This window comes from Orbicella franksi, chromosome 3 (genome assembly GCF_964199315.1).
Source record: "Orbicella franksi chromosome 3, jaOrbFran1.1, whole genome shotgun sequence".
Lineage (NCBI taxonomy): Eukaryota > Metazoa > Cnidaria > Anthozoa > Scleractinia > Merulinidae > Orbicella > Orbicella franksi.
In genome coordinates, this window is record NC_138147.1 from 14959530 (window position 1) to 14985125 (window position 25596).

General features: G+C 41.2%; 3 protein-coding genes across 3 annotated transcripts; all 3 read right to left on the bottom strand.

The window, feature by feature from the left end:
- Window positions 1-1095: 1095 nt before the first annotated feature.
- On the bottom strand, window positions 1096-4146 carry LOC145481469 (atrial natriuretic peptide receptor 1-like). The gene is made up of 4 exons (XM_081459967.1): window positions 3842-4146; window positions 2482-2605; window positions 1888-1956; window positions 1096-1666 (listed from the first exon to the last, which is right to left on the bottom strand). The coding sequence occupies exons 1-4, from the start codon at window positions 4066-4068 to the stop codon at window positions 1448-1450; spliced, it is 639 nt and encodes a 212-aa protein (XP_081316093.1). The 5' UTR covers window positions 4069-4146; the 3' UTR covers window positions 1096-1447.
- Window positions 4147-4553: 407 nt separating this feature from the next.
- Window positions 4554-14996, bottom strand: LOC145482348 (atrial natriuretic peptide receptor 1-like). The gene is made up of 14 exons (XM_081460992.1): window positions 14426-14996; window positions 13389-13718; window positions 12556-12726; window positions 11926-12057; window positions 11177-11275; window positions 10699-10783; window positions 10188-10356; window positions 9363-9515; window positions 8487-8564; window positions 7696-7800; window positions 6585-6656; window positions 5789-5954; window positions 5212-5364; window positions 4554-4828 (listed from the first exon to the last, which is right to left on the bottom strand). Exons 1-14 carry the CDS (start codon window positions 14994-14996, stop codon window positions 4554-4556), a joined length of 2559 nt encoding a protein of 852 aa, XP_081317118.1.
- Window positions 14997-15827: 831 nt separating this feature from the next.
- On the bottom strand, window positions 15828-25565 carry LOC145481454 (uncharacterized). The gene is made up of 5 exons (XM_081459950.1): window positions 24823-25565; window positions 22898-23080; window positions 20387-21445; window positions 19353-19637; window positions 15828-18684 (listed from the first exon to the last, which is right to left on the bottom strand). The coding sequence occupies exons 1-5, from the start codon at window positions 25406-25408 to the stop codon at window positions 18215-18217; spliced, it is 2583 nt and encodes an 860-aa protein (XP_081316076.1). The 5' UTR covers window positions 25409-25565; the 3' UTR covers window positions 15828-18214.
- Between the last annotated feature and the right edge of the window lie 31 nt (window positions 25566-25596).

A 25596-nucleotide genomic window follows, 5' to 3' on the forward strand; every position in this document is an offset into this window, starting at 1 on the left:
GAATGGAAATAGATAATAAAAGTTAACATTCTAATGAAATTTTGACATTGTTTAACAACTTTTTTTTTGTTGGTGTTCCTTTGTTTGACCAATGTACAGAAACCTACAAGTTTAAATTCTTGTTAGCAGGCAGAAAAATTAACGTTTACAATTGTACTGTACGTTTGTTTCGTTTTTAAGAAGGAAGAGAAAACCAGCAGTAAGTTGTAAGATATGATGGTTGTCATAATTTATCATAGTACGTACAACTTTAGCGTGTGGAAACGGTACAATATGTTAATTGCATAGTCCTTTTAAATACCAAGCCTGACCAGCATCTATTTTCTCTTTATGAAATCAATATCAAGAGATGGATAATGAGAATATAGGTAGAGGGAACGCATGTATTCTTTAAAAGATGATTTCGCTCTGCTGATAAGGTAAAGGTGACGGTGACGGTGACGGTGACGGTGACGGTGACGGTGACGGTGACGGTGACGGTGACGGTGACGGTGACGGTGACGGTGACGGTGACGGTGACGGTGACGGTGACGGTGACGGTGACGGTGACGGTGACGGTGACGGTGAAGGTGACGGTGAAGGTGACGGTGAAGGTGACGGTGAAGGTGAAGGTGACGGTGAAGGTGAAGGTGAAGGTGAAGGTAAAGGTAAAGGGTGGCCCATTCAGCGACGAGGCTGATATCCAGAGGGGCCCTGGACTAAAAATATAGACCTGCTAGACCTGCATAGGCACGCAAGAAGTCTGAAAGTCATTACCAGTTGTTTCGTACCTTAATTTGAACTTGTCCTCTTTCCTCCATGTAAAACCCTCCAACTTCGATCAACCGTAAATGTGTTTCGTTGCTCACGTGGATACGTAAAGCTGCAACAATATTTCAATAAATGAACCAAATTCACGGCATCAACGTGCACTAGCAGCCTCCCCATGTTTTTCCCCTGCAAGATCGCGTGGGTACTTTGTACAACAAAATGGAAACCATCGTGGCAGCTATCGTGAATATGGCCTATTGAGAGCCATGTGGAATACCCTTACCCTACTTCTAAAGCGTTCCAAGGTGGTGCATGTTTCAAATTTGCACTGGTGTCACATGAAAACTGCTCTCCTTTTTAGCCATTAAGAATCGAGTAATTTTTCTAAATGTATTATTAAAAGTAAAACAACTAAGCGTGTTCTATACATGCATGAGTGCGTTCTTAGGATCAGTTACACGGTGAATACTTACGCAAGGAGGTGCTCTCCATTTTGGAAGCGATGTTGACAGCATGGCCATAAAGACAGAAGCGAGGCATGGTCACTCCAACAACCGCTGCTACCACGGGACCTATAAAAACAAGGTAAATAAGTTTTTACGTAGTCTCTTTTAATATTGCTACCACAAAGCTCCCACCCACCGTTTCCCACTGGTCCAAACACGAAAACAGCTACATTCAGAAAGTAGCTAGGAAGTCAAGGCCTGCTAAACCGCTGACCAAGATGACCGCAACCCTTACCCGTGTTGATGCCAATGCGCAGCTGCAGCTGATGGTCGGGAAGATGACGCACGCGAAATACAACCATGTGACTGAGGAGTTCCAGAGCCATGCTCGCGATCTCACTCGTGTGTTTGATCCCGTTCAACTTGGGACAACCGCTGACAACCACGTATGCATCACCGACAGTCTCCACCTGCCAAAAATAGGGAGCCGATTTTCTCAACATACGTTACAGGTCAACCAAGACAAGATAAGCTGCAAGCGTTGGAACAGATAAGCAGTTGGTGATAGTTGAAAGCTTACGTTTGCAGTGTGATTACACTGTACGTGGAAAGATTGGAAACGAAAGTCATAGAGCCCAAGACTTTACTTGCACTTTACCTTTCACGCCTTACACTTACTCAGCAAACTTACCTTGTAAACATCAAAACGACTGATGATTTCATCAAATGATACGTATAAATCGTTTAAAAAGTCCACAATCTGTAACAAAAGGAAAATGTGCACGACATGAAATCTTTCATTTTTTAATGGCAGCGTTTTCGTCTTAGAATGAAAATGTGAAAGAGACTAATTTTCAACTCAAATTATTGATTTAAAGCTCAGCGCCAAGTTGTTTAATGCCCGATTAAGCTAACCCAGGATTAACAAGAACTTTGATTTCAGCTTCGTAACTTTTCTCTGAAGTTATCTGTTTCAATTGTTTTTCCTTTTGAATCAAATAATCTCAAACTACACAAAGCATAAGAAGTGAAAAAACATTTTTATACAAGAAAAATTAATACATAGGTTGTTATTTAATCCTGGGTTAGCGTTAACCGGCTTTAGAACAACCCGCGGCCCAGTATACCAAAGATGACATTCTTATAATAGGTACAACATTTCTTCAGGGACAGACCAGCCCCAAGGAGTGAAGAAACTGCAATGGGAACTTAAGGGTACTTTAACTTCAACCAATATTAAGTGAAGAATATTTATCAAGTTTGCGCAAAGTGCATTACAACATACCTCCAGTGGAGTACTAACTGACGCCAGCTTTGTGAATCCAACAATGTCACTAAAGAAGATGGTGACTTCTTCAAAACCCTCGGCCTGCACAGAGTTATGAGTTTTTAACTGGTCCGCTACCAAACTAAAGACAGATATATAAAGCGTTACTAAAGAGAGCTTTTAACTTGCCTGTGTCGAAAGTGATTAGCTATGCTTTGGCTTTGCATTACCACGTCTTGTGATCGGTTAAAAAAGCTCGCGCAATTTTCTTAACCAATCAGAAGAAGAACCAAAACTAATCGTCACTCGCTCACACACGTTTTCCCGCGCTTCGCACCGACTACACGCACTAGTTATTTATGATTGGCCAATGATTACGTTTTACGAGTAATCCATTGAAATAGCTTACATAACCTGGTGTCAAGGCGGCGAAATCAGGAGTCAACTTTGAAATCCTTGCTGCCTGTTCAAAACGTATATCCATTTATATCATAAAGGCTTTTGTTCTTGGGCCATCGTAGTTTAACGTGGAATAAAACACAAATAGCGGTGATAAACATATTAAACTTACGCATTTTAATAACTTGACGTTTCGTATGCTACGCAACATACATTTTCAAAAGTGGAATAAAGACCGTTACAATTTTTGAAAACTATATATGAAATGTAAATAAGGGGTCTGGAAACGAGATTAAGAAACATCTGTTTCTTAACAGTAAAACAATAAACGCCTAAACTTATTAATAAAGTATCAGCTTCTCACTGCTGACGTTTACATTAAGAGCCGGCTTAAGTTCTTGGATGAGAAAAGTTTCTTTAATTTTACAATGATAATCTGTTTTACCAGAAGCTAGAATATCAAAATGATCCCACTTGATGTTGTGACCTGTGGCTTTTATATGGTCGGCAATGGCTGATGTGAGGTCATTCTTAGTGAGAGCCCTGAAATGTTCCGTTTTCCTATCATGAAGCCGTCGTTTTGTTTTGCCCATGTAAAAGTCACTGCAGTCCCAGCAAGCAGCTTTATAAATGACCTTAGATTTCTGTGAACGATTTAGACGGTCCTTGTATTGAAAGAAAGATTTGATTCGGCGAGTGCTTTGAAAAATTATGTTAAGATTGACAAATGAACAGAAATTGCATTCACATGATTTCAGACGCTTAGAGATTTGGTAACTTTGTACACCTAAGTAAGGTAATAAGATGATAATATCTTTCTTCGGAACCGTAGGGACAGGGCTGCTTGGCTTGTTTCTGTTTCTGTTTCCATTTGTTACAACTTGCCAGATATGATCATTCTCTGAGTTTAATTTTACTTCAGTCACTCAAACCTGCTTGACTGGAACTGCCTCTTACTTTAGTTGTACATTCTACTTACGGGGGGAGTAACCGGTAGAGAATTTTCTCGGTCTTTTCTTTCTCTTCATTAAGCTGCCTGGTTCGTTCCTCTACCAGCTGTTCCAAATGATTGGCGTGTTTTTCCATCATGGTAACCATGTTCTCTATGATGTTTGACCCTCTGAGGAAAATGAATCGGGTTAAAATTAATATCAGAGCTACATCAGAACTGAGCTGATATGAATGTAGCTTATGGAAAGACTTCATGGCATTTCAAAGGTTTGTCACTCCCCCCTCGCTTTGCTTGCAGTTTTTCTTTCGCACACGTATACGTTCTTTCCAGTTGCCGGAAAAAACTGATAAGCTCTATATTTCCAATAACGAACTATACGGGGAGAATCCGCCAGAAGGTAGCACCCTTTTAAGCCTTAGGAGACTCCACCCAAAGTTAGCACCCCTTTAAGTTTGGGAAGGCCCTGCCCAAAATTTGTACCCTTTAACGGCTAGGAAACATAAAGAAATGAGGTATCTCACGAGTTGGAGTATAGGAAAGAAAAAGAAAAAGTGTCACTTAGACTTAGAAAGAGACCTTTCAAAATATCACGAACAGACGTACTCTAAAGGCTAATTTTCCAAGGATTTGAGGGGTTAGTCGGTCCAAAGACATAGAGAAGAGATGCAGTTTGTCAAGTGTGGGAGTGTGGAAGAGTATCATCTTTTCTTGGAGGGATTTGAAAGTGTCGCTCTTTCGGTCAAAAAGGGCATAAAGACAGGTAGATTTTGACTTCTGGACAGGAATTCCCTGTGTAAAACTTTGTTAAGAACTCCCATCCCCGTCTCGACGCTCCCCTGTACCTGCCACTTATTTTCTTTAGTCGCTCCACAATGCGGTAAAAATGCGGTCTTTCTTCAGGGTCGTCATCCCAGCAATCCACCATCAGTTCTATGTATTCTGGCTTCATTTCCATGGACGGTATGTTGGGACGGAATGGCGGATCTTCGTGCGCTACAACACGATGAATGATCACTATGCAAAATACAATCCAGAGATACAACGCATGAGAACTGAAAAAAAAGGGTGTTTGTTGTTTCCTAATCTGATCTTGCAGAGGAAAGTTAAGACTTACACTGATAGGTTTAAATCGCTTACAAAGCCGTTGCACTATTCCTCACTTCTTGTTTGGAGGCGTCCTCACACGTCCTTTATTAGAAGCACGGAAGTTGAATGCACATTGAAAATTTACGTTGACTCATTTCGGCATTTGGCGTACTCACGTGACAAAGGAGCTATGGCTTTTATTCTTATTAATTAAATTTGTATTTTGTCTTCAGTTTAATCCATCTTTTTCCCTAGGTAAAGCACTAGTGCATTCGATAAAAAATTACTTGTGCTTAAGTCAGGTGACCAACCTTTCGGTTGCAACAGGCTACCACTGAAGGGTTCCGATCGAGTGGCCATTTCTTGCAGCACTATCCCATAGCTGTATACATCCGCTTTTTGAGAAAACCCCTCTCGCTCAATCTTGCTGATATTGATGTGCTCTGGTGCAGTCCATAAGAGATCTGAAAAATTGAATCGAAATGAATGCGTAATTAGAGAACCAACCGTGAATAAATGGTAGGCAGCTTGCTAGTCGCCCGACGATCGGGTTGGCGCTTATCTCCGGTTTCTGTTCTGCATGAAGTGACTAGAAGCATTTCACTTTCCTTTCGCTGGTGCGAGTTAGTGCCAGCCTATCTCGTATAGGCCGCCTCGTCAGGCATCAACGAGCCTGCTCTAGAGGAAGGAAGCCTTGTTAAAAAATCTTCGCTCGCGAAGAAACGCCATGAACCCACTTACACAATGTCCCCGGCTCGAACTCGCAGACCGCTCACTCCTGAGTCGAGCGCGTTAATCATCAGAGCGCCGCGCCTCACGTTAATAAAATAATAAACATGTTATAATATTAATAAACATAACGACCTGGTGAACAGACTCTAAACGTACCAGCATACATCTTGTTCGGATGTTTCTTGGTGTTCTCCTGTCCGGCCTTGAATTCGTGTAAACCCCAGTCAGTGATCTTGACGACCCAGTGACTGTCAATCACACATCGAGTGGAGGTCAGGTTGCCATGGAATTTAACAGCAGTGTTATGGAGATATTTCATTCCCTGAAAGACGGTTACAATAAGCGGCGGGTTTACATAAGCGAATATCTCCAGGTTATGGTCGGGTGTGACAAGAGAAGCTACCTAAACAAGTACGCTGTAAAGTTTGATTGGCTACAATGTTCTTGAACCTGGAAATAGATCGCCTTGTTTGCTTCATCCCAGAAAATAGCACTATTATACGGATATGATTTTTAAGGTAATAAAAAAAACTAGCTTGCTATTTGATTGGCTGAAAGAGGTACAAAAGCAAAACAGTTTTAGAAAACGTCAGAAACATTTTGAAGTTAATCAAATCCTTTATTAGTTGTCGTCTATTGCTGTCTATTGCCACGTAGGTCAGGTGGAAGTAGTCGAATACTGTGCAATACACTCTCGGAATGCACGTATACTACATTTCTATTTGTGCATTCAGTTGTCTTAATTTAAGGGAGTTTCTGGAACTGGAATTTGAATTCAACGCAGTTGAAATGCACCGTCTCAACAAGAAAATTTTGATGCGCGCAGAGAATATCATGGCCTAAAGCCATACATCTTTCATGGCACTTCTGAAGGGAGACGAACAGAATTAAAATAAGTTTTCTTCTCTTATAATAGTAAGGCCCGTCTAAGGACAAATAAAAGCCAAGTTACCGCCGCTATATCAATCGCCATAGACAATTTGAAACCATAATCAATCTTGTACTCGTCGTTGGCCAAAACGTCCTAAGGGAAGAGAGAAGACGAAAGATAGAAAGACATTACACAGATGACAGAGATTGCCGAAAGTGATCAAGTGTACTTGTATCAACAAAACTGCTCCTAAGTTCTGTAACAGTTAAGAGCATATGTACGCTGATATTCAATCCCTTAGGAATGAAACTAACGTGTGGCACAAAATTTTTGCGGGTTCTAATTTTTGCGATTTTTTGTAGTTTTTCACGATCCCCCAAAAAGTTCCCGTAAAAATTGTTCCCAAAAAAATTTACTCTACTGGTGAAATGATTGTTACACACCTCATATGTAGAATCTTGTTGATGCCATTTATTTAAAACGTCTCTTAAAATAAAACGATGAAATTGCCCATGGTACACTATGTATAGGTAAGGCTGCAGTTTACAGGAAAGGATCGTCTGAAGGTACTAGCAGGCGTAATTGTAAAAGAGTGACTGATTGCCATGTAGCGGTGTAGTAAAAGAGACCGAAAGTGTTGTATTTCAAAGAAACGGGACTTTCTGAAAATCGCAAAACGTAGTTCCCGCAAGATACAAAAAAATCGCCGGTCCGCAAAATTAAACTCCGGCAAAAATTTCGTGCCACACGGTAACATCAATCTTTCCCGCCCTTGGCGCGAAAGAAACAATGAAAGCATTGGAACCATCAGAATTGACCATATTCGTATTCTCGGTATTGGACTGGAACTAGCTTGCAACCGAGGCTAATGCGGGGAGTCTTTTCAAATGCAACTGACATTAATCTCTTTCTAATGATATTTCCCCACATGAACCTCCAACCTCCATTTCAATACTGAGAATACGAAAATGGGTTATTCTTAGCAACAGAAGTAAAGAGCCAACCAGAACTAAGCGCGGAGAAAGCAATGTGCCATCCAGGCTTGGCTTACGACGCCAGTTTTCCCTCGCTTAGCGGTGGTTGTATGTTTTACTCTGAGTCTAAATTTCATTGATATTTTTGATTTCACTTCATTTGGATCTTTAATCGACCAAAAAACAACTTGCTACCGTTTAGGTAAGAATTGAAATACCTGTAAGCTCCCCTTCTTGCAGTACGACCAAACCATCAAAATGTTGGGCGACTCGATGCATGCTCCGATGAACGGATTCAGGTTTTCGTGGCTAATGTCTCGCACCTTTAGCATAAAGAGACACGTAAATTAACAGAATAATCCTGATCTATTTCGCACACTGATTGGTCAAATACTATTTACTGAAAAATTTGTTAGCAGGTAGATCACTGATCAGACGGGTGAAAAAAGCTTGATTTCACAAAACGGTGATTTGTTGACTTTGTTCTTAAAGTGGCTATGCAATGAAATTTTTGTCCCTTTTCAGTTTTATTCTAGAAAAATGAAGTTTATGTTCCACTGATTCATAATTCTCCAATTTAAGCTCTGGTCCGGCGCGTATAACATTTAAATCTCTCAAAAGCTACTAAAAAATTCAAGTGAAGTTTCACGGGGCCTGGAACTAGTGACGTCATAAGGTGTGTAACTTTCGATCGCGTCACTTTGCGTCAGAGTATTTTCTACAAGGTTGCCACTCGCTGAACTGTTTATTTGACGATTTTGTTCAATGGAAAATGTTCTCAGATCGTGAATCATTCAGTAATTCATCATCTTCGTCTGATGTTTGAGTCCCTGCAGTCAGTGGGAGAAGGGGAGGGCTCTTTTATGTTTATTTTATGTTTATTTTAAATTAATGCTTATTAAAATAATAATAATAATAATAATAATAATAATAATAATACATAATATTTTAAGAGGAAGCCTTCAATCACCATAAGGTGGTTTTCAGGAGGGTCCTCTGAGAAAATTACCTGTTTGAGCTGTATAAGAACTTCTCTGGTCAAATGCACGCTTTTCTTGTTCAAGCGTTTGATTGCTACAGTTCGACCCTAACACAAATAAAAATCAAAGCAAATCGTGCAATGCAAAAGATAAACAAACTTTCAAGTCCCTCACCATCGAATAAAACACTTTTGTTGATCTCGTTTAAAACAAAACTCATTCAAAGTACTCTCATCCTTTGTTCATGACTGTTAAGCCGTCATTCGCAAAACGTGTAATTTTTCCTTTTTTTCTAGATGGAGATAAAAAAAAAACCGCTGCCTTTTGAGTTTACCTAACCGTAGCTTTTCTCTTGACCTTTTCCGTGACGTTATTGCTTCCCTGATTAGATTTCTAACAGCCCGTTTTTGATCAAATACGGATTATGAAAGCTCTCTTTGACCCTCTGTGATTATATTGATCACGTAACAGATATCTCAGGAGGTTCTCATCACTAAGGAGTCCAGGACATAGCCGTTTCGAGTTCCCAAGTAGGATTATCGATAAAGACATGATAACGGGTTCGATCCCGCGGGCTTTGTTATCAATACATTTAATCATAACGAGTAAAGCTTCTCTTTAATTCGTCGATAGAGAAGCAAAAAAAGATTGAGAGCAGGATGCGAGATGCGGGATGAGAGTAAAAAGTAAACATGAAGGGAAATGTGGGATTGAAATATTTCGGTGGAAGCGAGAAAATAGTGGCGGGATGTGGGATTGGATTGGCATGCGAAAAGTGCAGGCATACAGAACGATCGGGGAAAACAGTGTGCATCTTGCACCTCGATCAGCAAACTAGCAGAAGAAGGAAAGAGAAATGGCTCGTATTTTCCACTTTCCAACTCTTGGTAAGAGTTATGTCTTACTTGGTAGTTGCCAATGGTGGTGAATATTTGTTCGGTGTTTGCTGCACACTGTGAGTTGGAGGTCCCTGATGGTTGCTCGTCTTGACTCAGTGGACTGGAGAAAGTATTTGCTTTGATTGAGTCTATGCTCAAGCCATGAATGCCTCCAGTATGCTGTAAGACACAGAGTGTTTGCGTGGAATAAAACACAGTATTACTGAACATTTTTCCTCCTACGAAGGACGATTATTTGCGAGAAATAATCTTGCGATCTGATAGGATTTGGATGGTCATTTTTATTTCGCGATTCCCTGGCACAGAATAAACGTTACCAGCGAAATATCGTAGTCAAAAAACGAAAGAACCTAATAGAGTATTGACAATTATATAATATGTCGAATTATCCTCGCATTTTCACTAGTTCTTACCCATGATCAATTGGACAACAGACGTTATTAACATTTTAGTTTGTCTCCCTTTGTCGTAACTTTCTCGAGAATGAATATAAAAATCAGCGTTAAATTCGACGGAGAAAATTTTAAAAAAATAGTCGTCGTGGTCAGATTCTCCAGAGAACGCAGAATTTGGTGCCCCCCTCCCCCAACCCCCCCCCCCCCCACCAAGCAGGGAATTATGGTGTTTGTGTTCATCAAAACAAATATCTAGTCCAAGATGAATCACGAAACATTTTGGCAACAAAAACAGATTAAATTTTAGCGGATTGCGCAGTAAAATGGCGGCCTGTTAAATTGGCCGATCACAGCGCGCATAGTAACTGAGAGATATAATAGTGTAGCTTACATAACGACAATGTAACTACACAAAGTAACAGATATGGAACTTTACTGCAATTTGACGAGCTGATAATGGTGCCCTCTTCTCTCTCTTGAAAATCGGAAGTCCCTGTTGCGATTGAACTTCTGGTTCCGTTCCGCTAGGGTCCTGAATGTGCAAATCTTCATAACGAAGCTTCCAAGACTCGTTCTGTGCCAAGTCTGTCTCATACCGGAGTTTCCTGCAAATAAACAAGTAAGACATACCCATTCGTCAAGGAGAAAATTTTGCAAAATATCGTGATTTGTCAGTGTCTCACAGATCACTTATTTACCCGGCCCAGCCTTCCGTTTCGGCAAATAATTGATCTTCTCGCCATTGACAAATTACTATACTTTGCTCAGCCTCGTCCAACAAAAGTTGTTAAAATATTATGGATAGCTAAAAGACATTTAGAAGAACCGTGACTTGCAGAAATTTGAAAAAATTCACCCCGACTAAAAAATTGTTTCAAACGTAAACATTGAGAGCCAAAAAGGTACATCATCCAAAAAAAATGCCGTGATATAAGGAAATTATTTACCTGATGATGAGGAAAAACATAAATGCTAACACAAACACACCAGCGGTAGATGCTCCTATCACGACCTTGACCAAGTGTATAGTGGCTAGAATCAAATTTAAAACAAGAGCAAAGTAAGGTCAATTCTGCGATAGCGGTTTATAAATTCATTGCACCTGCATGTGACTTTTCTCGGTTTTCATTAAGCATGAAGCGACTAGGAGTCCCTCCCCTCTCCCCTGGATAAGATACTGGTCCATCGTAGGGCTACCCCCTGCATTAAATTCACTGCTACCATAACCTCGACCCACAATTTAGAATCCACCGAGCATCCAGCAACGCTTGACGTCAGAAGTTTATAATGCTTACATTATAGACTTGTGTTGGTATACATATTACTGTAGCACAACATCAGTTTCAGTATAGACTGGGTAATTTCGCACTAAGAGTATCCGCTTTTGCAATATCGACAGAGAGGTATTGTTAAATGAATACTTACCTTGTCTGTCTTGTTCTATACACAGCTCATTCTCCCATCCACACTTTGGTTTGTCAAGAGGTGGGTTTGTACGACCTCCAGCCCAAATTACTCTCACATCTGTTAAGCAAAGGTTACAAATTATTTGTTTTCTTTCTTGATTAACACCGTTAATTACGTGAATAAGTAGAGCTGCACTTACTTTGAATTCAATCAGGCTCGCTGGAAAAACGCTAAGCCAAAGATTCATGGCCCCGTCTATACTACGCTGGAGAAATTTGAAATCGCAACTCTACGGTTATGACAACAACAACAACAACAACTTTTATTTCATCCCCAGAGTTAAAAGTAGTTTATTATAATAGCATAAATTAAAAAAAAATGATAGGGGTGCTCGCTACCTACCGTCCACACTAATCGGTTACGAAAACGGGCTTTTTAGTGGAAAACGCTCTTCAAACCCGAGAAATTTGAAAACGCCGGGTTTAGGTTTTAGTGTGGACGGAAAAATTTTGAAAACGAAACTTTTGAAAACCATGAATTTGCGATAATCATGTGATTTCCTGGCCTGAGTATTCCTCAAAATCAAATCCAAAGTGACTGGTGATTGTTGCGGTTTCAAATTTCTTCTGCGCAGTGTCAGGACGGTAAACGTGCGATAACGCGTTTTCGGAGTGAAAACGCCGTTGGCAAAATTTCTTCGACGAAAGAGTGGACAAAGCCTAAGACTGAACAGCAATAACAATGTTGCTTTTCATCTAAGAAATGACCTCTTAAATTGAAGCCACCCGTGGAGTGATTGTAATCAGCGATGTTCTGAAAACTTCCGTTCACGTAATATTTGAGAGAATAATCGGGATCGCGATCCCCTGATTCGTCGATTCGCACTGCTCCTGAGGCACCTAAAAAAAGTAAAACAGCAAAAGGTTAAAAAGCCTTCATCGAAGCAAGGGTCTCCTAGCTCGGGAGCTTACTAGGTTTCAGTAATAAGAATCAACTTTGCGAATGTCTACTCCCTCCGAGTTGAATGCTAGTCCATCTCAGTCCTCTTCCCCTCTCTAACTTTACCTGGGTGGAGCTGGAAAGATGCCTGTATTGCCCGTGAATACAACGCGGTACTGACGACAGACCAGGCTCGAACCCGGACAACTCAATCTGGAGCCCTAACTATGAAGCCAATGCGTCTACCGCTATTTATTCATTTTCGCTTTTCAAAAACCCACAATGATCTGCATTGTCATGTGGCTCAAACTTATATCTTGCCTGTCATTTGATCGGCAAAAAGAACAAAAAGACAATGTATTAAAAAAGATCGTAAAGACACCATCGTCTGCATAATACTGCCACGGTATAAACCTATTTTTTGTACTACACTTTTTTTGTGTCACAGGAGCACGTACCTTCAAACTCTTTGTTGAGCATCCTGTGCACTATAGCTCGTCCATCTTTCTTGTCTCCTCCGGCTGCTAAAGTTTCATTCAGTGCAATGGCATACAAGTAAATGGCATCATATATGGCTCCAGCGTACACTTCAACCTTCAAAACATGATAACCATGGAAACGATTTAAAGCTTTTAAGGACAAATTAAAAGATCATAGAAACAAAAGAGACCTTTTAGCTTCTTGATCTCATATTAGCTCTTATTGGAACGGTTCTGGGACAAAACGAACTCGTGAGACAATCTCAGGTAACGCAGAGTGCAATGTACTGAGCACTGAAGCATGGCAGTCAAATAAGTCGCCACCCCTGGTCACGCCCAGTCTGTACTGGCTTGTTAGTCAGTTTGGGCTTTTCCCCTTGCAGGATATGAACAGAAATAACCTTGATTATGGCATACCCTTTGCAGTATGTGTGTGCGCATGCGTGTTTTTCATTCAACGTCGCAAAAATGTAAGTTACAATCACACGAGTCTTTCAAGATAAGTTACCTTGATGATCTCTTGATAATAATCATTAGTCAAGACAGCTTTCAAGTTTACTGTGGTGTCGTTCATGCTACCCGGCTGCTTGCCCTACTCTCCCCTTCGCTAGATTTTCACTTATGTGGGGGGATTGAGGAGAGGGAAATGGTAAGTGCTATTCCTCTTGGTTGTCCCGGTTTATCGGCAAATGCCATTCCATTTTTCCTTGGTTTGTCCTACTGGTCTCTGACCGGCCGGTCTGGCATAGCGGACTTAATCCTCTATATATTTAATTGATGATTTCTTCCTGCTGGTTGTCCGCCCTATCTACCGTCTCCCCTCTCCCCATCTGAAATTACCTGTTCTTGGTCATCTAACTGAATGTGGAAAGGGTAGTCATTCATCTTCTGTCTCACATTCTTCGTGAACAATCTCCAAAGATCCGTGGTTGGTTCTCTCACGTGTATGCTCAAGATCCCTCTGAACGCCAGGGCGGCCTCCGCATCTCTGCCGTCATTCCCCATAAAGGTGTTGTTACCAATGGCAGCGGATGGCAATAGGTTGACAGTAAGGAAGGCATAATCCCCATTGAGCATGCCCAGATCGTGAGCGAAGAGCATCAAAGCGCGCATGTCACCGCCGTAACACAGCATTATAAAGACTGTAGTATAAAATTAACGGAAACAACAACGAAAAAAAAGTAAAGAAATGAAAATTTAAAAAGCAGTCTGTGAGGAAAATGGCATCTATAAAACCTGCTCCACTCTTTCTTTCGCGTGTTTTCTACGCTCTTTTTGCGGAGAAAAAGCTTGCTCGTAGTGAGGACGTTTTTATTCGATTTTGATTCAGCTCATGACAGAATTCAAATCTTTGCTTTCATTGTAGCAAGAACATGGAAAGTATGGGGAAGAGTGAAAAATACGCTATAAAACCAGGAAGCTTTCCTTTTGTCCACTTAGTTGGCCTGTAGGGTCCTTCAAAGAGGTATCTAAATCAGCTTGATTTTGCCTGATAAAATTTTGTCAAAATCGTCATATTCATTTTTACGTCGAAGGTCGTTCAAGAAAAGTAACTGAAGTAATTGACGTCATTTTAAAGCATTGAGGCGCTGCCCAGTTTGATTTTCCGAGTAAATACCAGCTACTAGCAAAAAGTATTAATTCGTTCAATATTTCAAAAATCGATTTCTGACAAAAATAAAAAAAATAAAAATAAAACACTAACAACGTGGTTCATAGCAAAGAAAACTTAGTGAGCGATCAACAATTAAATGACCATAAACGCCGGGTTTTTGTGAATACGACATCAAGAAGTTTACATCAGGAATGACTGGAAACATTTCTGGCAGGTATGTAGAGGTTGACTTACTTCTCGCTGTTTCCTTGGCCAGCGCTAACATGCTTTTGTACTCCTCTCGCTCTGTGACCAACACATGTCCCGGATTCAGCGTATGAATGTAGCGGATATCAACATCATTCTCCAAAAAGACTTTCATCAACCCACTCATAGCCAGCTGCCATATGCTCTCCGTGGACGCAATGATCCCGATACTTTTCCACTTGAAGTAACCCAAAACAGACATAAACAGGCCGCCCATCTTGGAAAATGACCCCACCGTTCTCGCGAACGTTTGGTAGATGCTCTTTTCTGACAACTTGCTTGACTCGCAGCCCCAGGAGATCATGGGCAGATTCCAGGACGCCGCTAAAATGGCAGCCGGTTCACAAATTATGTCACAGCCGTCTCCTATGATGGCGTCGACTCCTGAGATGCGGAACTCCACCGCTTGGTTCAGTCCTTCGGCGGCCAAGCACATCGAATCGTTCCACAAGAAACTCATGTTATAGCCCAACAGTAGCGTGGGATCCTTGTTAATTTTGTCCACAGCAATTGTGATGGCGGACGCAGACGTTTTGCCGATCGGCCAGTAACCGGTCATCGGGAGCAACACTCCGATTTTCACTTCTTTTACGTTCTCACTATGCGTGCCTACCCCACCGTAAGGGCTTGATAAAACTAAAAGCAAACCCGCCGTGAAAATCCCAGAAAGGCGAAATTTCATTTTGCTATTCACAGCTGGAATGGCTGGGAGCGTAGAAAAGCTTTCTAACCGTCAGAAAACAAATAACAAATCACGGCACGCAACATTTATCGAAACGACTCGCTTGTTTTTGAGTATTTCTTAAACGTGCGCAACATCTAAAGCGGCCCTCTGTGATGTCTTTTTGACGTCATCGAATCATTCTCTTATGCCTGCCTGAGTAACGGTAGGGTTTCGTGTTATTGCTTATATCAAAGGACTCCGCAGTTTTTCGGCCAATCATCTTGTTCCCACAAATTGGTTTGAGATACTTACAGCCGGCGGAAATTAGAGATTCTCCACCTTCTGTCATGCATGCGACTTCGGGACGAGGAGAGATCTGGTAACGAGACTGAAGCGTGCAGATTGCGCAAGGGAACTTTTTACTTTTCTTTTCGCTGGTTTGCGCTACGAACTTCGAGAGGGAAATTAGTAAAGAGACATATCTTATTTTCTCGACTAAATTGCAGGTGCCAATACAGACCGGGTTATATAAAAAACATGTTTAAAAGCTCTTAGGTTTAATCCAAGCTCGAAATCGCTCTTTTACCGTCAGGTAAAATTTCAGCCTTTGTACAACAAAATTTGCCAGTTGATGACTTACTTGTTTTAACGCAGTGAAGCTGCCGAACCTCTTCCCTGGACACCTCTCACAGTCGACTTATCTTTTTTGCGTGTTTACAGACCGAGACCCAGTATACCAAAAAAATAATAACAATAATAACTAAATAAGAAATGGAGAAACAAAAATCGAGGCCAATATCAAGCCATCTTGATTAAACAGACTTGTTCAATAACGGCTTTAAAAGCCTGCGTTGCACACGGAAATGTAACCCTGTAATTATTATTTTAGCTAGAAAGAATTTTTAATTTATTTTCTTCATTGTAATCTGTATTACAACAGTTCTCGATAGGCGCCATAGAAATATCTATTATTATTATTATTATTATTATTAATATCATTATCATTATCATTATCATTATCATTATCGTTATCGTTATCATTATCGTTATTGTTATTATTCGAACAAAAGGCTATTCTGCTCAAAAGAATTGCCCCCAAAAATACCCTGCGAGCAGTTGGTTTCTCTTACGCCGAACGAGAGAGAAACCAGTGCGAGCAACCGTTCGTTCGAGTAAACCGCCGTCCACCGCCATGGAGGAACAAGTCAACTTTGAGCTGGTAAAAGGCTTAGGCTCGCACCCATGCGCTCAACAACATAACTGCTGTGTTTACGCGAGCCCACTGTGTAGTGATCAAAGTCCAACTCCACTGCGAACGATTACGATCTGGGTTACGACGTTGAAAGACGTTTCATAATTCTTCGAGACTGTGCTGTTCATCGCTGGAAGTTCTTCCTCTAGTGCTTGGAGTCAGTCGCTTGAAACAGGCTTTACAAAACCGCCTTCGATCGTATTATCTCAGTTAAAATCGTATTGTTGCTTGGGGTAATAATTGTGTTCAACGAGCTCAGGAATCCCGCACGAGAGAGGGCAAGAAAACCTATAGGCTTAACACCACAGACTTGATAATAAATCTGACACTTCGACGAAGGTCTGGGGCGTCTTTTGTCGGTGTTTTTGGACCGGTGTACAAAAAAATGGATCTGACGTCAAATGCATCACGTGTGGCGTGAAGAATTCGCGCATGCTCGAAGGAAAAGCAGACGGTTTGAAGTGGTTTCTCTCTCGTTCGGCGTAGGAGAAACCAACTGCTCGCAGGGTACCCCAGAAGTACTATTATGCTCGAATTATGATTCTGTAAAATCAATATTCCTGGGTTCAAAATACTGAAACATGAAAAATGAGACATTATTTCACCCATCCAGGGTGAGGCTAAACCATGCCAACATAAGCGCATTTATTATTTAATCCTTAAAACTAACATGGGTAATTTCTTGTGGTTCTTGTCCTTCGTCATGGTCAATGACTTCTACCAGTTCCGGGTTTGGTTCCGCCATCTTGTTTCGCTCGGATGCTCGTGTCCAGCTCTCTCTCAGACTCGTTCCCAGGCCCAAAAATGGCCTATTCTGCTCGGATTATGTCCCAATTATATTTTCTGCTACTGAGGCCCTATTATGCTCGAAATTCTGCCGGCAGAATGTGTAAAGGCCTAGCGATACGTTCGGCTTTTAGGGAGCGAACAGGGAGCAGAGACGCATTTAGTAAGTCCATATTTGCAACACCTTTTCATCCCAAAACAGCAAACAGACGGACGTTGTATAAAGCCATTTTGATAATTTTATTAATACACAATATCAGCTAATAATATATTAGTAAAATACATAGCGTTGCCCTGTCATATAAACACTGTCGAAATTTAGAAATTACTGTTTTATGAAGGGGCAAGGTCAACTTATTCTCTTGCATTTAAACTCTTTAATAAAATAAACGTTTTATGGTCCTCTAGAGAAGCGTTGTGATTCGATTGCAAAGAAGACTCAAATTTGGGACAATTTTCACTAAAACACACTGTTTCTTATGCACAATTGTAGTTGTTTCTTTATATGCACTCTGATTCTAATGATGATGAAAGAGGACCAGTTAATAACCACACATTAGATCTTTTGGCTTCCTTCACTTTTTTTTTCTAACTCAAAGCTTATGTATAATGATTAAAAAGCACTTGGAAGACAAAAATCCATTGACGTGGTCCAATTCCTTTATAATTGTATTTATTTGTTTCTTTGTATGTGTGTTTGTTGCATGTTTTCTTTTTTTTTTATCACATTACTTGAATAATTTATTAAATTGACTTAAATCCAAATTTTTTGGACTTAAGTCGATAAAAATTCTCTTACCCCTATCTATGGTAACAATAATGAATAATTTACGTCCAACGCTTTTGGACTAACGTCAATAGAAATACTCTATCCCTACATATGGAAGGAATAATAAATTATTAAAATCCAATGCTTTGGACTTGTGTCGTTAAAAAGAACTTATCCCCCCACCCCTATAGATCCTATGAATTTATGGCAGGGATAATAAGTCATATTATGGCAATTTGTTTCAGCTTTCATCCAGCCTACAGCTTATCTACCTTACAGTTCAGTTAAGTTCAGGACAGATTTCGGTTAGTTTCTCTTTGGCGCTTGAGTGACGTTCTGTGTAGCCTTTCCAAGCTCTACTTGCTTTGCCGCTGACCCAAACTGCAACGTACTGACGGTCTCGCTCAGGTTACTCGCAAGAGGACTGACGTTGACGAACATACAGGCCTTACCGTCTCCCCCGAGGGAACTCTGCATCAGTTGCGTTAACTTGGAGTTCCTGTAAGGCACGTGCATTGCATTTGTTCGCAAGGCCGCAAACACTTGGCCGAGGGCTGATAGTGATTTGTTAATGGCCGCCGCTTCGACCAACCTCTGTCCAGTAGCCTCGGTCTTAGAAATCCTCTCTGAGCCTGCAAGGTCTACCAGGGTCAGCGTGCCGCGCGTGATGGCATTGGTCACGTGGTCTGTCCCCTGGATTCTCAGGAGAAGAAGTAAATGAGAGCGGGAACTGTTTGTGTTCATTTTGGTGGCGCCCACGGAACGATTCGTGTCACCTGAAAGCACCAATAAGAGAATATCGTTAGTCGACGGAAAAAATACATTTTGTGTCAAAAACATTCTGAAAGCACCCGACGAGAAATCGAATCTTACTCGCTAACGAAAATTTTACTCGCTAACGAAAACATGAAAACAGTGGCTAATATTTGTCACGCGAATTCGCTGTATTGTGCTTGAGGTAACAGTAATTTTTGCTTACTGTGACATGACTTTGAGACAAGCTTAGTTAACAGTATGTGCAGATATCTCTATATAGTTAAATGAAATTTAACATAGTTAACGACTAGGAGCTAGTCTGGTCAGTAGCGTTTTTATAGGCGGTTATTAGTGTCTTGGCCGTCTGTGAGCGTTTAGTTAGCGTTTGGTGCGTTTTGTAGCGTTTGATATAGTTCAATGAAATTTTACATAGTTTATGACCAGGAGCGAGTCTGGTCAGTAGCGTTTTTGTAGGCGTTTGTTAGTGCCTTGGCCATCTGTTAGCGTTTGTTTAGCGTTTGGTGCGTTCTGTAGCGTTTGCAACAGTCGTATGGTCGTGAGAGCCCTGGGGCTGACATTGTCCAGCGGTATATTTGGTTAGTACATGTGTTGTCGTCCCATGTGCTCGCAGTGTGTTCATCGCTCTGTGTGGCGTTGTGGATCAACGTAGATCAACACAAGTCCTTACCTTTCTGCATTATGCTTTTGATATCGTCTGCCGACTTAACATCAACCTCAGTGACATCGGTGATAACAAGTTGTTTGTTTCTCATTTGAATGTTCAGTTGCTGTGAACTGCTGTTCTCGCTCAGCAGGTCTCTAACCGTCTCGTTATAAACCTCTACCATGGAAACACACATGGAATAATCCACGTTTTTTCGCTCGTCGCAAACTCGGAGGAGTTCGAGAATGGACCGGATGTTGACGCCGGGGTCTTTGTCTGTTCCCATCATGGTGTAAGTCTTCCCTGCCCCTGGAAAATAAAATTAAGTGAACTATAATAGGAATGAGCTGGTGCAGTACACTCAATATTTCGTTTTTGTATGAGCCTTTTTTATATACGAAAGTTGAGCCTGAGATTATTTGGGTCACTAGAGGAAGTTTATTTTGACAACTTTCTGAAAGAAAATTATGAACTCTGTTAAAATGCAAAACTTAAGTCTATGTAGTTCAATAACCAAATCCTTTTAGGGGCATACTTAAACATAAACGTTGAGCATGTAATGTTCTTGTATGGTTCAAAGTAGCACATCTTCGGCTGTATAGCTGCCTGTATGTTTTCATTCGGTCCCTTTGGAAGTTAAAACAGAACTAACAAAAACTTCAACGACTGGATATGGTAACCATGACTTGATGGCACAAAAAGAAAAAAACTAAAAACATTCAATCTCCGTCCGAAAATAAGACGTTCGTACAAAAATAAAAGAGGGTAGTAGGGGGCAAGGGATGGCGCAGTGGTGAGAGCGCTGGACTCGATTCCGGCCCAGTGCCATATGTGAGTTGCGTTTGTTGTTGGTTCTGGCCTTGCTCCGAGGGTTTTTCTCCAGATTCTCCGATTTTCCGCCCTCCAGAAAAACCGACATCTCCAAATTCCAATTGGACCAGGACAGAGGACCCGCGTGAAAACCAGCTTAGGCCGATGTGGCTTCCGCTCTAAATAATGCAATTTATTATTTTATTATTGTTTATTTCAGTAGTGTACATAGAAGAAAGCGAGCATACCTGTCTGGCCATACGCTAGAATACAGACGTTGTAACCATCAACACATGACGTAATGAGTGGAAGGGTATCTTGAAAGACTTCCTCTTGCGTACTGGACGGAGAGAATACTCGATCGAATCTGAACGACTTTTTCTGTCCTTGAGCAGACACCAAACTCAAGTCCTGATCTGAGGTGAAGTTCAACACATTGTCGGCATTTGGATCGTAACGGCACCGGCAGAATACTCTGATGTTGCCGCGAAGTTCTTGAAGCTTGTTGTAGAGAAGTTTTCGTTGGAGTACCTCCCTGTGGTAGAGTGCACGCAGCTCTATGATCTCCTTGCTAGAACCTTGGTCCATTAGCTTCATCTTACGCAAAGAGCTTTGTGCTTGACCCAAAACTAAAGCAATGTCTTCCATTTCGCTTGTAAAACAATTCCTTAATTCCACCAGCATCTGCGAAAAGACCTGTACAGTCGACCTGACGTTTCGACAGGTATCTTTGGAAATCTTTCGCTCTTTAGTAGCAGGAGCTGTTTGAATTGGAATAGACATTTGCGGTTGTACTGGCGCGGACTTCAGCTGTTGTATTTCTCGCTGTAAGCTCGTGCCCTTGATTTGAAGCTTTCTAGCCATTTCTTCGGATGATCTCAACTTGGTTTGCAAATCCGCGTTCGCTCTCTGAGAATCTTGCAACTGAGAATCTTTTTCTCGGAGCTGTTCCTCGAGTTGGTCAATTCTCTCCCTCAAAAGTTCAATCTCCGCTGCGTGTTCTTTACTTGAGCCCGAGCTGCCCTTAAGTCTTGACGCCACCCTCTTGCCAGCGGTATCGTCCGTTAGCAGCGTTATGTACGTGTTAGTGACTTCGTCGAGGTCATAGTTGCACTGCCTCAGTAACGCAAGAATCTCAAACTGGTCATCCCAGTCTGGAAAAGCCTCTTGAATGGACGCGACACGTGACCTCACGTCTGGTACATACAGCTCCCATGCTAAAGGCATCTTCAGCCATGTACCCGAGCCTTCATCGTACACACTGAGAACATTCAACTTTGTTTCTTCAAAGTACGTACTCAACAGTCCTAAAAAAGATTAAAAAACAAGCCTGTTAACTGATTGTCTCAGTTTTCATTTAATGTTACCTCCGATATTCCCCGCATGTAGTTGATAAGTTACATGTAGTTGATGATTACAATTGGGAATTTCGAAATTACAGTTACAGTAACGGTGACAGGATGACACTGATGAACACTTCCAAATCACATGATTATCGTGACGTCATCGTTTCCGAAAAGCTCCGTTTTCGAAATGTTTTCCGTCTACACTAAAACGCAAAGCTGGCGTTTTCAAATTCCTATGGTTTGAAGAGCGTTTTCGAAGGGATTAGTGTGGACGTTAGGCTTAACCGTAGAAATAAAGCAACAGCTGCGGCACTTAAATTTGTCTCTTTCTTTTTAATTCTTTTTCATTCTTTATTTCATTTTATTTAATTTTTTGTTTCTGTTTCAACTACTGTTGGCGCGCGCGCAGCCTTTGTTCCCAGTGTATTCCAATAAACAAATTGACCTCAGTCTTTTATGCGTCTGTCCTCTTATTAATGATAAACTGCGTCATAACATTGCCAAATGCCGGGAATAAATGAGGGAAAAGACGCCGCAAACTTGCCGTAAACAAAGATAAGTGAATTTTATTCAAAATGACGCGAACATTGTCAATAGCTTTTCTCGCTCTTTGATTGGCTACTTAATAAAGTCAATAAAATTCCATTGGTTAAAAAGTTGACAGTTCGACAGCTGAAAGTTGAACTATTGAAAGCTTACACAAATAAAATTTTATCCGTCTGTACTCTTATTGATGATAAAAATGAGCCAATCAGCGCACAAGAAATTGGACAGTTATTGTAAAGTATTCAACTTGTGAACGTAAATTTTATGGCGTACTTCTCTAACGTAATCATGTATACAGTGAAAATTCAAACGTACAACCGTCGAACATTTGCAACGGAAGATGACATAGGAATGTCGAAACATGTTTTGTAATTTCCTTTTTAAAAATTGCTGTTACTCTGCCGTTTTTAAGACCGTTTAGAAATAAAGGTACGTTTTGAAGTTACTATGGTTTGAAGACCGTTTTCGAAAAGCACCGCTTTCGTGACGGATTAGCACACTGGTCACACAAGCGTAATATAAGAGTTTGTTTGGTGAACTGTCGCTGAAATATAAGAGTTTGTATGGAGATTAGAAGATGACATTGAAATCAATCGATGTATGGGTAATCTACCAAATAAAGACTCTTGAACATTCAATGGTGTCATCTTTTCTCATTCCAGAGAGTTTAAACGAGATTTCAGCGAATGATGATATATTTGCCCTACGGTGTCGGATTAGTGTGGACAGTAGGCCTAACCAGAGAAATAAAGCTGCATTTTTAAATTCCTCCGGTGTAGTGTGCACGAGGCCTGAATGCATGGTACACCACATTAACCACAGCCACAATACAAAACAAAGATATCTAGAGTAGATAATTCTGTTTACCTCTGTGTGGGTGTTCCATCATTCCCATGCGATCATCTTCCCATCTTGGCACCCAGGTGTCATCAGCTGGTGCTGTGGCATAAGACCCTTCATCATACATGTGGTTGGCAGACCCAGGCTGATCGTTGTTTTCTATGTAACCATGTTGATACCATTCTTCAGGAAATGGGCGTGGTTCATCCGCTGGAAAGCAAAAGGAAGTTATCATCTGCCAAGTTGTGTGTGCAATTGCCAGTAACTTAGTGTTCATTTTTTTTCTTAAGACAAAATAGATTGTTTGGATTTTCATGTTAAGGTAGGTAAAGGTAGAAAACTTCAATCAGTACTAAAAATGCGGAAGGTAGAGAGTAAACTCTGAGGTTATTTTAAGTGCTGGAAACAACCCACCAATTTCCCTCTGAGCATTGGCCCATGCAAGACATTAAAACAATCTCTTGGCCTTGGTGAGATTCAAATGCATGACCTTAGAAATACAACACCACATGGGAAGTGTGAAGCCTTGGAGCCAGCTGGCTCATAGCTGCTGCAGCTTATCCCATTTCTGTAGCATGAAGCGGCTAGGAGTACTTTTACTCCCCTGGACGGGATGCCAGTCCATCGCAGGGTTACCCCCACAATTTGTTAGATTTCCCCAACAATTTGCTGGTACCCATTTATACACCTGGGTGGAGAGAGGCACTGTGAGAGTTAAGTGTCTTGCCCAAGAACACAACACAGTGTCCCTGGCCAGGGCTCAAACCCGCATTGCTCACTCTGGGATGAGCGTACTGTGCAATTAACTTGGGTGGTAAATTGAATTCCACCAAGGTCAACAGATTAAGTCTTTGCCTTGTTTAGTCCCTCATGTCCACCCTAAGGCTAACAGTCAGAGACCAATTCCAATGGTGGATGGCACAATTTTTCTTTTGCAAATATTTCCTGTGTTCCGGGGGCCTGAGAATGATGGTATTTGTACATCTTGAGACTACATGGACTGAATTCACGAGCCTGTCCTTACCACACCCCTCCCCCCAAAACAGAGGGTAGTTGGGAGTTAAAAGGCACTATTGTAAATTGACAAGACAAAATGAAAAAGAAAGACCACTCCTTGATGGAAAAATGCCCTATTTTGACTCACCCTACAGGCTCGTCAAAATATTGCAGAACTCATAAAAATATACAGCGATATCACATATCAAAACATCTAATAAGATATTTATTATCTAACTGCTGTAGTCAATAAATTCATCAGGGAAAGGGGGAGAGTGTGACAGTTTTGCGTGCACATGCCGACCTGTCTGGTAAACAGGTCTCCTAGTGTACAAATAACTGTACAATATTGCTGTATATTTGTACTGTTATTTGGACAGTATTTGCTGCAGTTGGATAATAAGTGCACATACTGAAAGGATAAACAGGAATGGAGAAACACTGTTGATGCCCTATGCACCCCTTTGGAGGGAGAGCTTTTCCTTGTGTGCCATAAAACACTGTATGGTTTGTTAACATTTTGATCTGCAACATGATGAGGGTACAAATTTTCCAGAAACAGCTTGACGTCCACTAAATATTAATTGACAGACTCGAGTAGAGTAAACATCTACTTGTAAACAGAAACAAAGGGTCCTTCTACCATGTAAACAACTCAATTGCTCAAAGAAATTTTGATTAGTTAATTGAATGAAGAAGAAAATTGTGGGAACAAGGTAGTCTGGAATACACAGGGTACCATTTAATATAGTCCTGACCAAATGCAAGTTGACAGTCACTCCAGAAAAATTTACCGGGAACAGGGTAGTAATTAACCTTCAGTCTGCATGCAGTATGAGGGTTTTTTGGCTCAGAAACGTCTCCAATCGTTTGAAGAGTAACCCCCTCCTAAACAATAACTCTACCTCCACCTGTCCTTTTTTCCACCCCCAAATAGAAAATATATTGCTCTATACCTGGATTCCAAAAGTCCACGAGATATCTCTCTCCATCCACATTGATCACACTGTAATCCCTTCCGGTTTTGACACAGTGGAAAACTTCGAATAAAATTTCGTCTGAAGTTGAGTATGGATCCCTCTCTGTCTTATCGTAGGCTCGCTGATTGTCATTCCTAAGTTGTCCATTTGTTTTTGCTCTTTTTGGGTGATTGTGTGACGACAAGACTGACTGATGAATTGAAGAATCTCCATGATTCCTGTCGTGTCTCTCTTTCCGGTGAGGCGATCGAGAATTCGAACTGGAATACGGAGCGACTGTACGCTCCATGTTTCGGTCTAACCCGTAGCTACCATAACCGGAGCCGTACGTGCCCGAATGCTGTGATGACCAACCATTTCTGAGCGCGGGATCTCCCGAATATTGAGAGTGGGAACCGTAATGGGGTTGCAACCTCCCACCATCGCCATTAGCAACATAGCTGCTAGAGCTATAAGCAGGCTGAGACCCGTAATAACCACTCGTTTGCGGGACAGGTCCTCTGGTCCGCGACGGTTGCATCACGACAGGGTTTTCGGGCCGTGAATTCGCCCCGTTGCCCATTCTTACGGTTACCCGAGAAAAGTTCGCTGGCAATCCAAAACCACTCAGTTCTTCATGACCTACCGCGTCGGAATCTTCTACATTACGTCAGGAAACGAAATCCTATATTCCAACAATGTCGAGTGATCTTTTGACAACGTCGCCACAACAATGTCAACAACTATTTTTTTGGATTTTTATCAAAAATT

What these genes read in the sequence shown, in the direction of transcription:
- LOC145481469 (XM_081459967.1), bottom strand. Translation starts at nt 4,068, where the DNA reads ATGAAGTCTTTCCATAAGCTACATTCATATCAGCTCAGTTCTGATGTA. An exon ending in CTCTACCGGTTACTCCCCCC is followed by an intron (nt 2,606 to 3,841) that starts GTAAGTAGAATG and finishes ATCTGTCTTTAG; the next exon opens with TTTGGTAGCGGACCAGTTAA. An exon ending in CAGTTAGTACTCCACTGGAG is followed by an intron (nt 1,957 to 2,481) that starts GTATGTTGTAAT and finishes CTTTTGTTACAG; the next exon opens with ATTGTGGACTTTTTAAACGA.
- LOC145482348 (XM_081460992.1), bottom strand. Translation starts at nt 14,996, where the DNA reads ATGACCGGTTACTGGCCGATCGGCAAAACGTCTGCGTCCGCCATCACA. An exon ending in TATAGAACAAGACAGACAAG is followed by an intron (nt 10,784 to 11,176) that starts GTAAGTATTCAT and finishes ATTTGATTCTAG; the next exon opens with CCACTATACACTTGGTCAAG. An exon ending in ATGTTTTTCCTCATCATCAG is followed by an intron (nt 10,357 to 10,698) that starts GTAAATAATTTC and finishes GTTTATTTGCAG; the next exon opens with GAAACTCCGGTATGAGACAG.
- LOC145481454 (XM_081459950.1), bottom strand. Translation starts at nt 25,408, where the DNA reads ATGGGCAACGGGGCGAATTCACGGCCCGAAAACCCTGTCGTGATGCAA. An exon ending in CGTGGACTTTTGGAATCCAG is followed by an intron (nt 23,081 to 24,822) that starts GTATAGAGCAAT and finishes TTTGCTTTCCAG; the next exon opens with CGGATGAACCACGCCCATTT. An exon ending in TCTAGCGTATGGCCAGACAG is followed by an intron (nt 19,638 to 20,386) that starts GTATGCTCGCTT and finishes TTTATTTTCCAG; the next exon opens with GGGCAGGGAAGACTTACACC.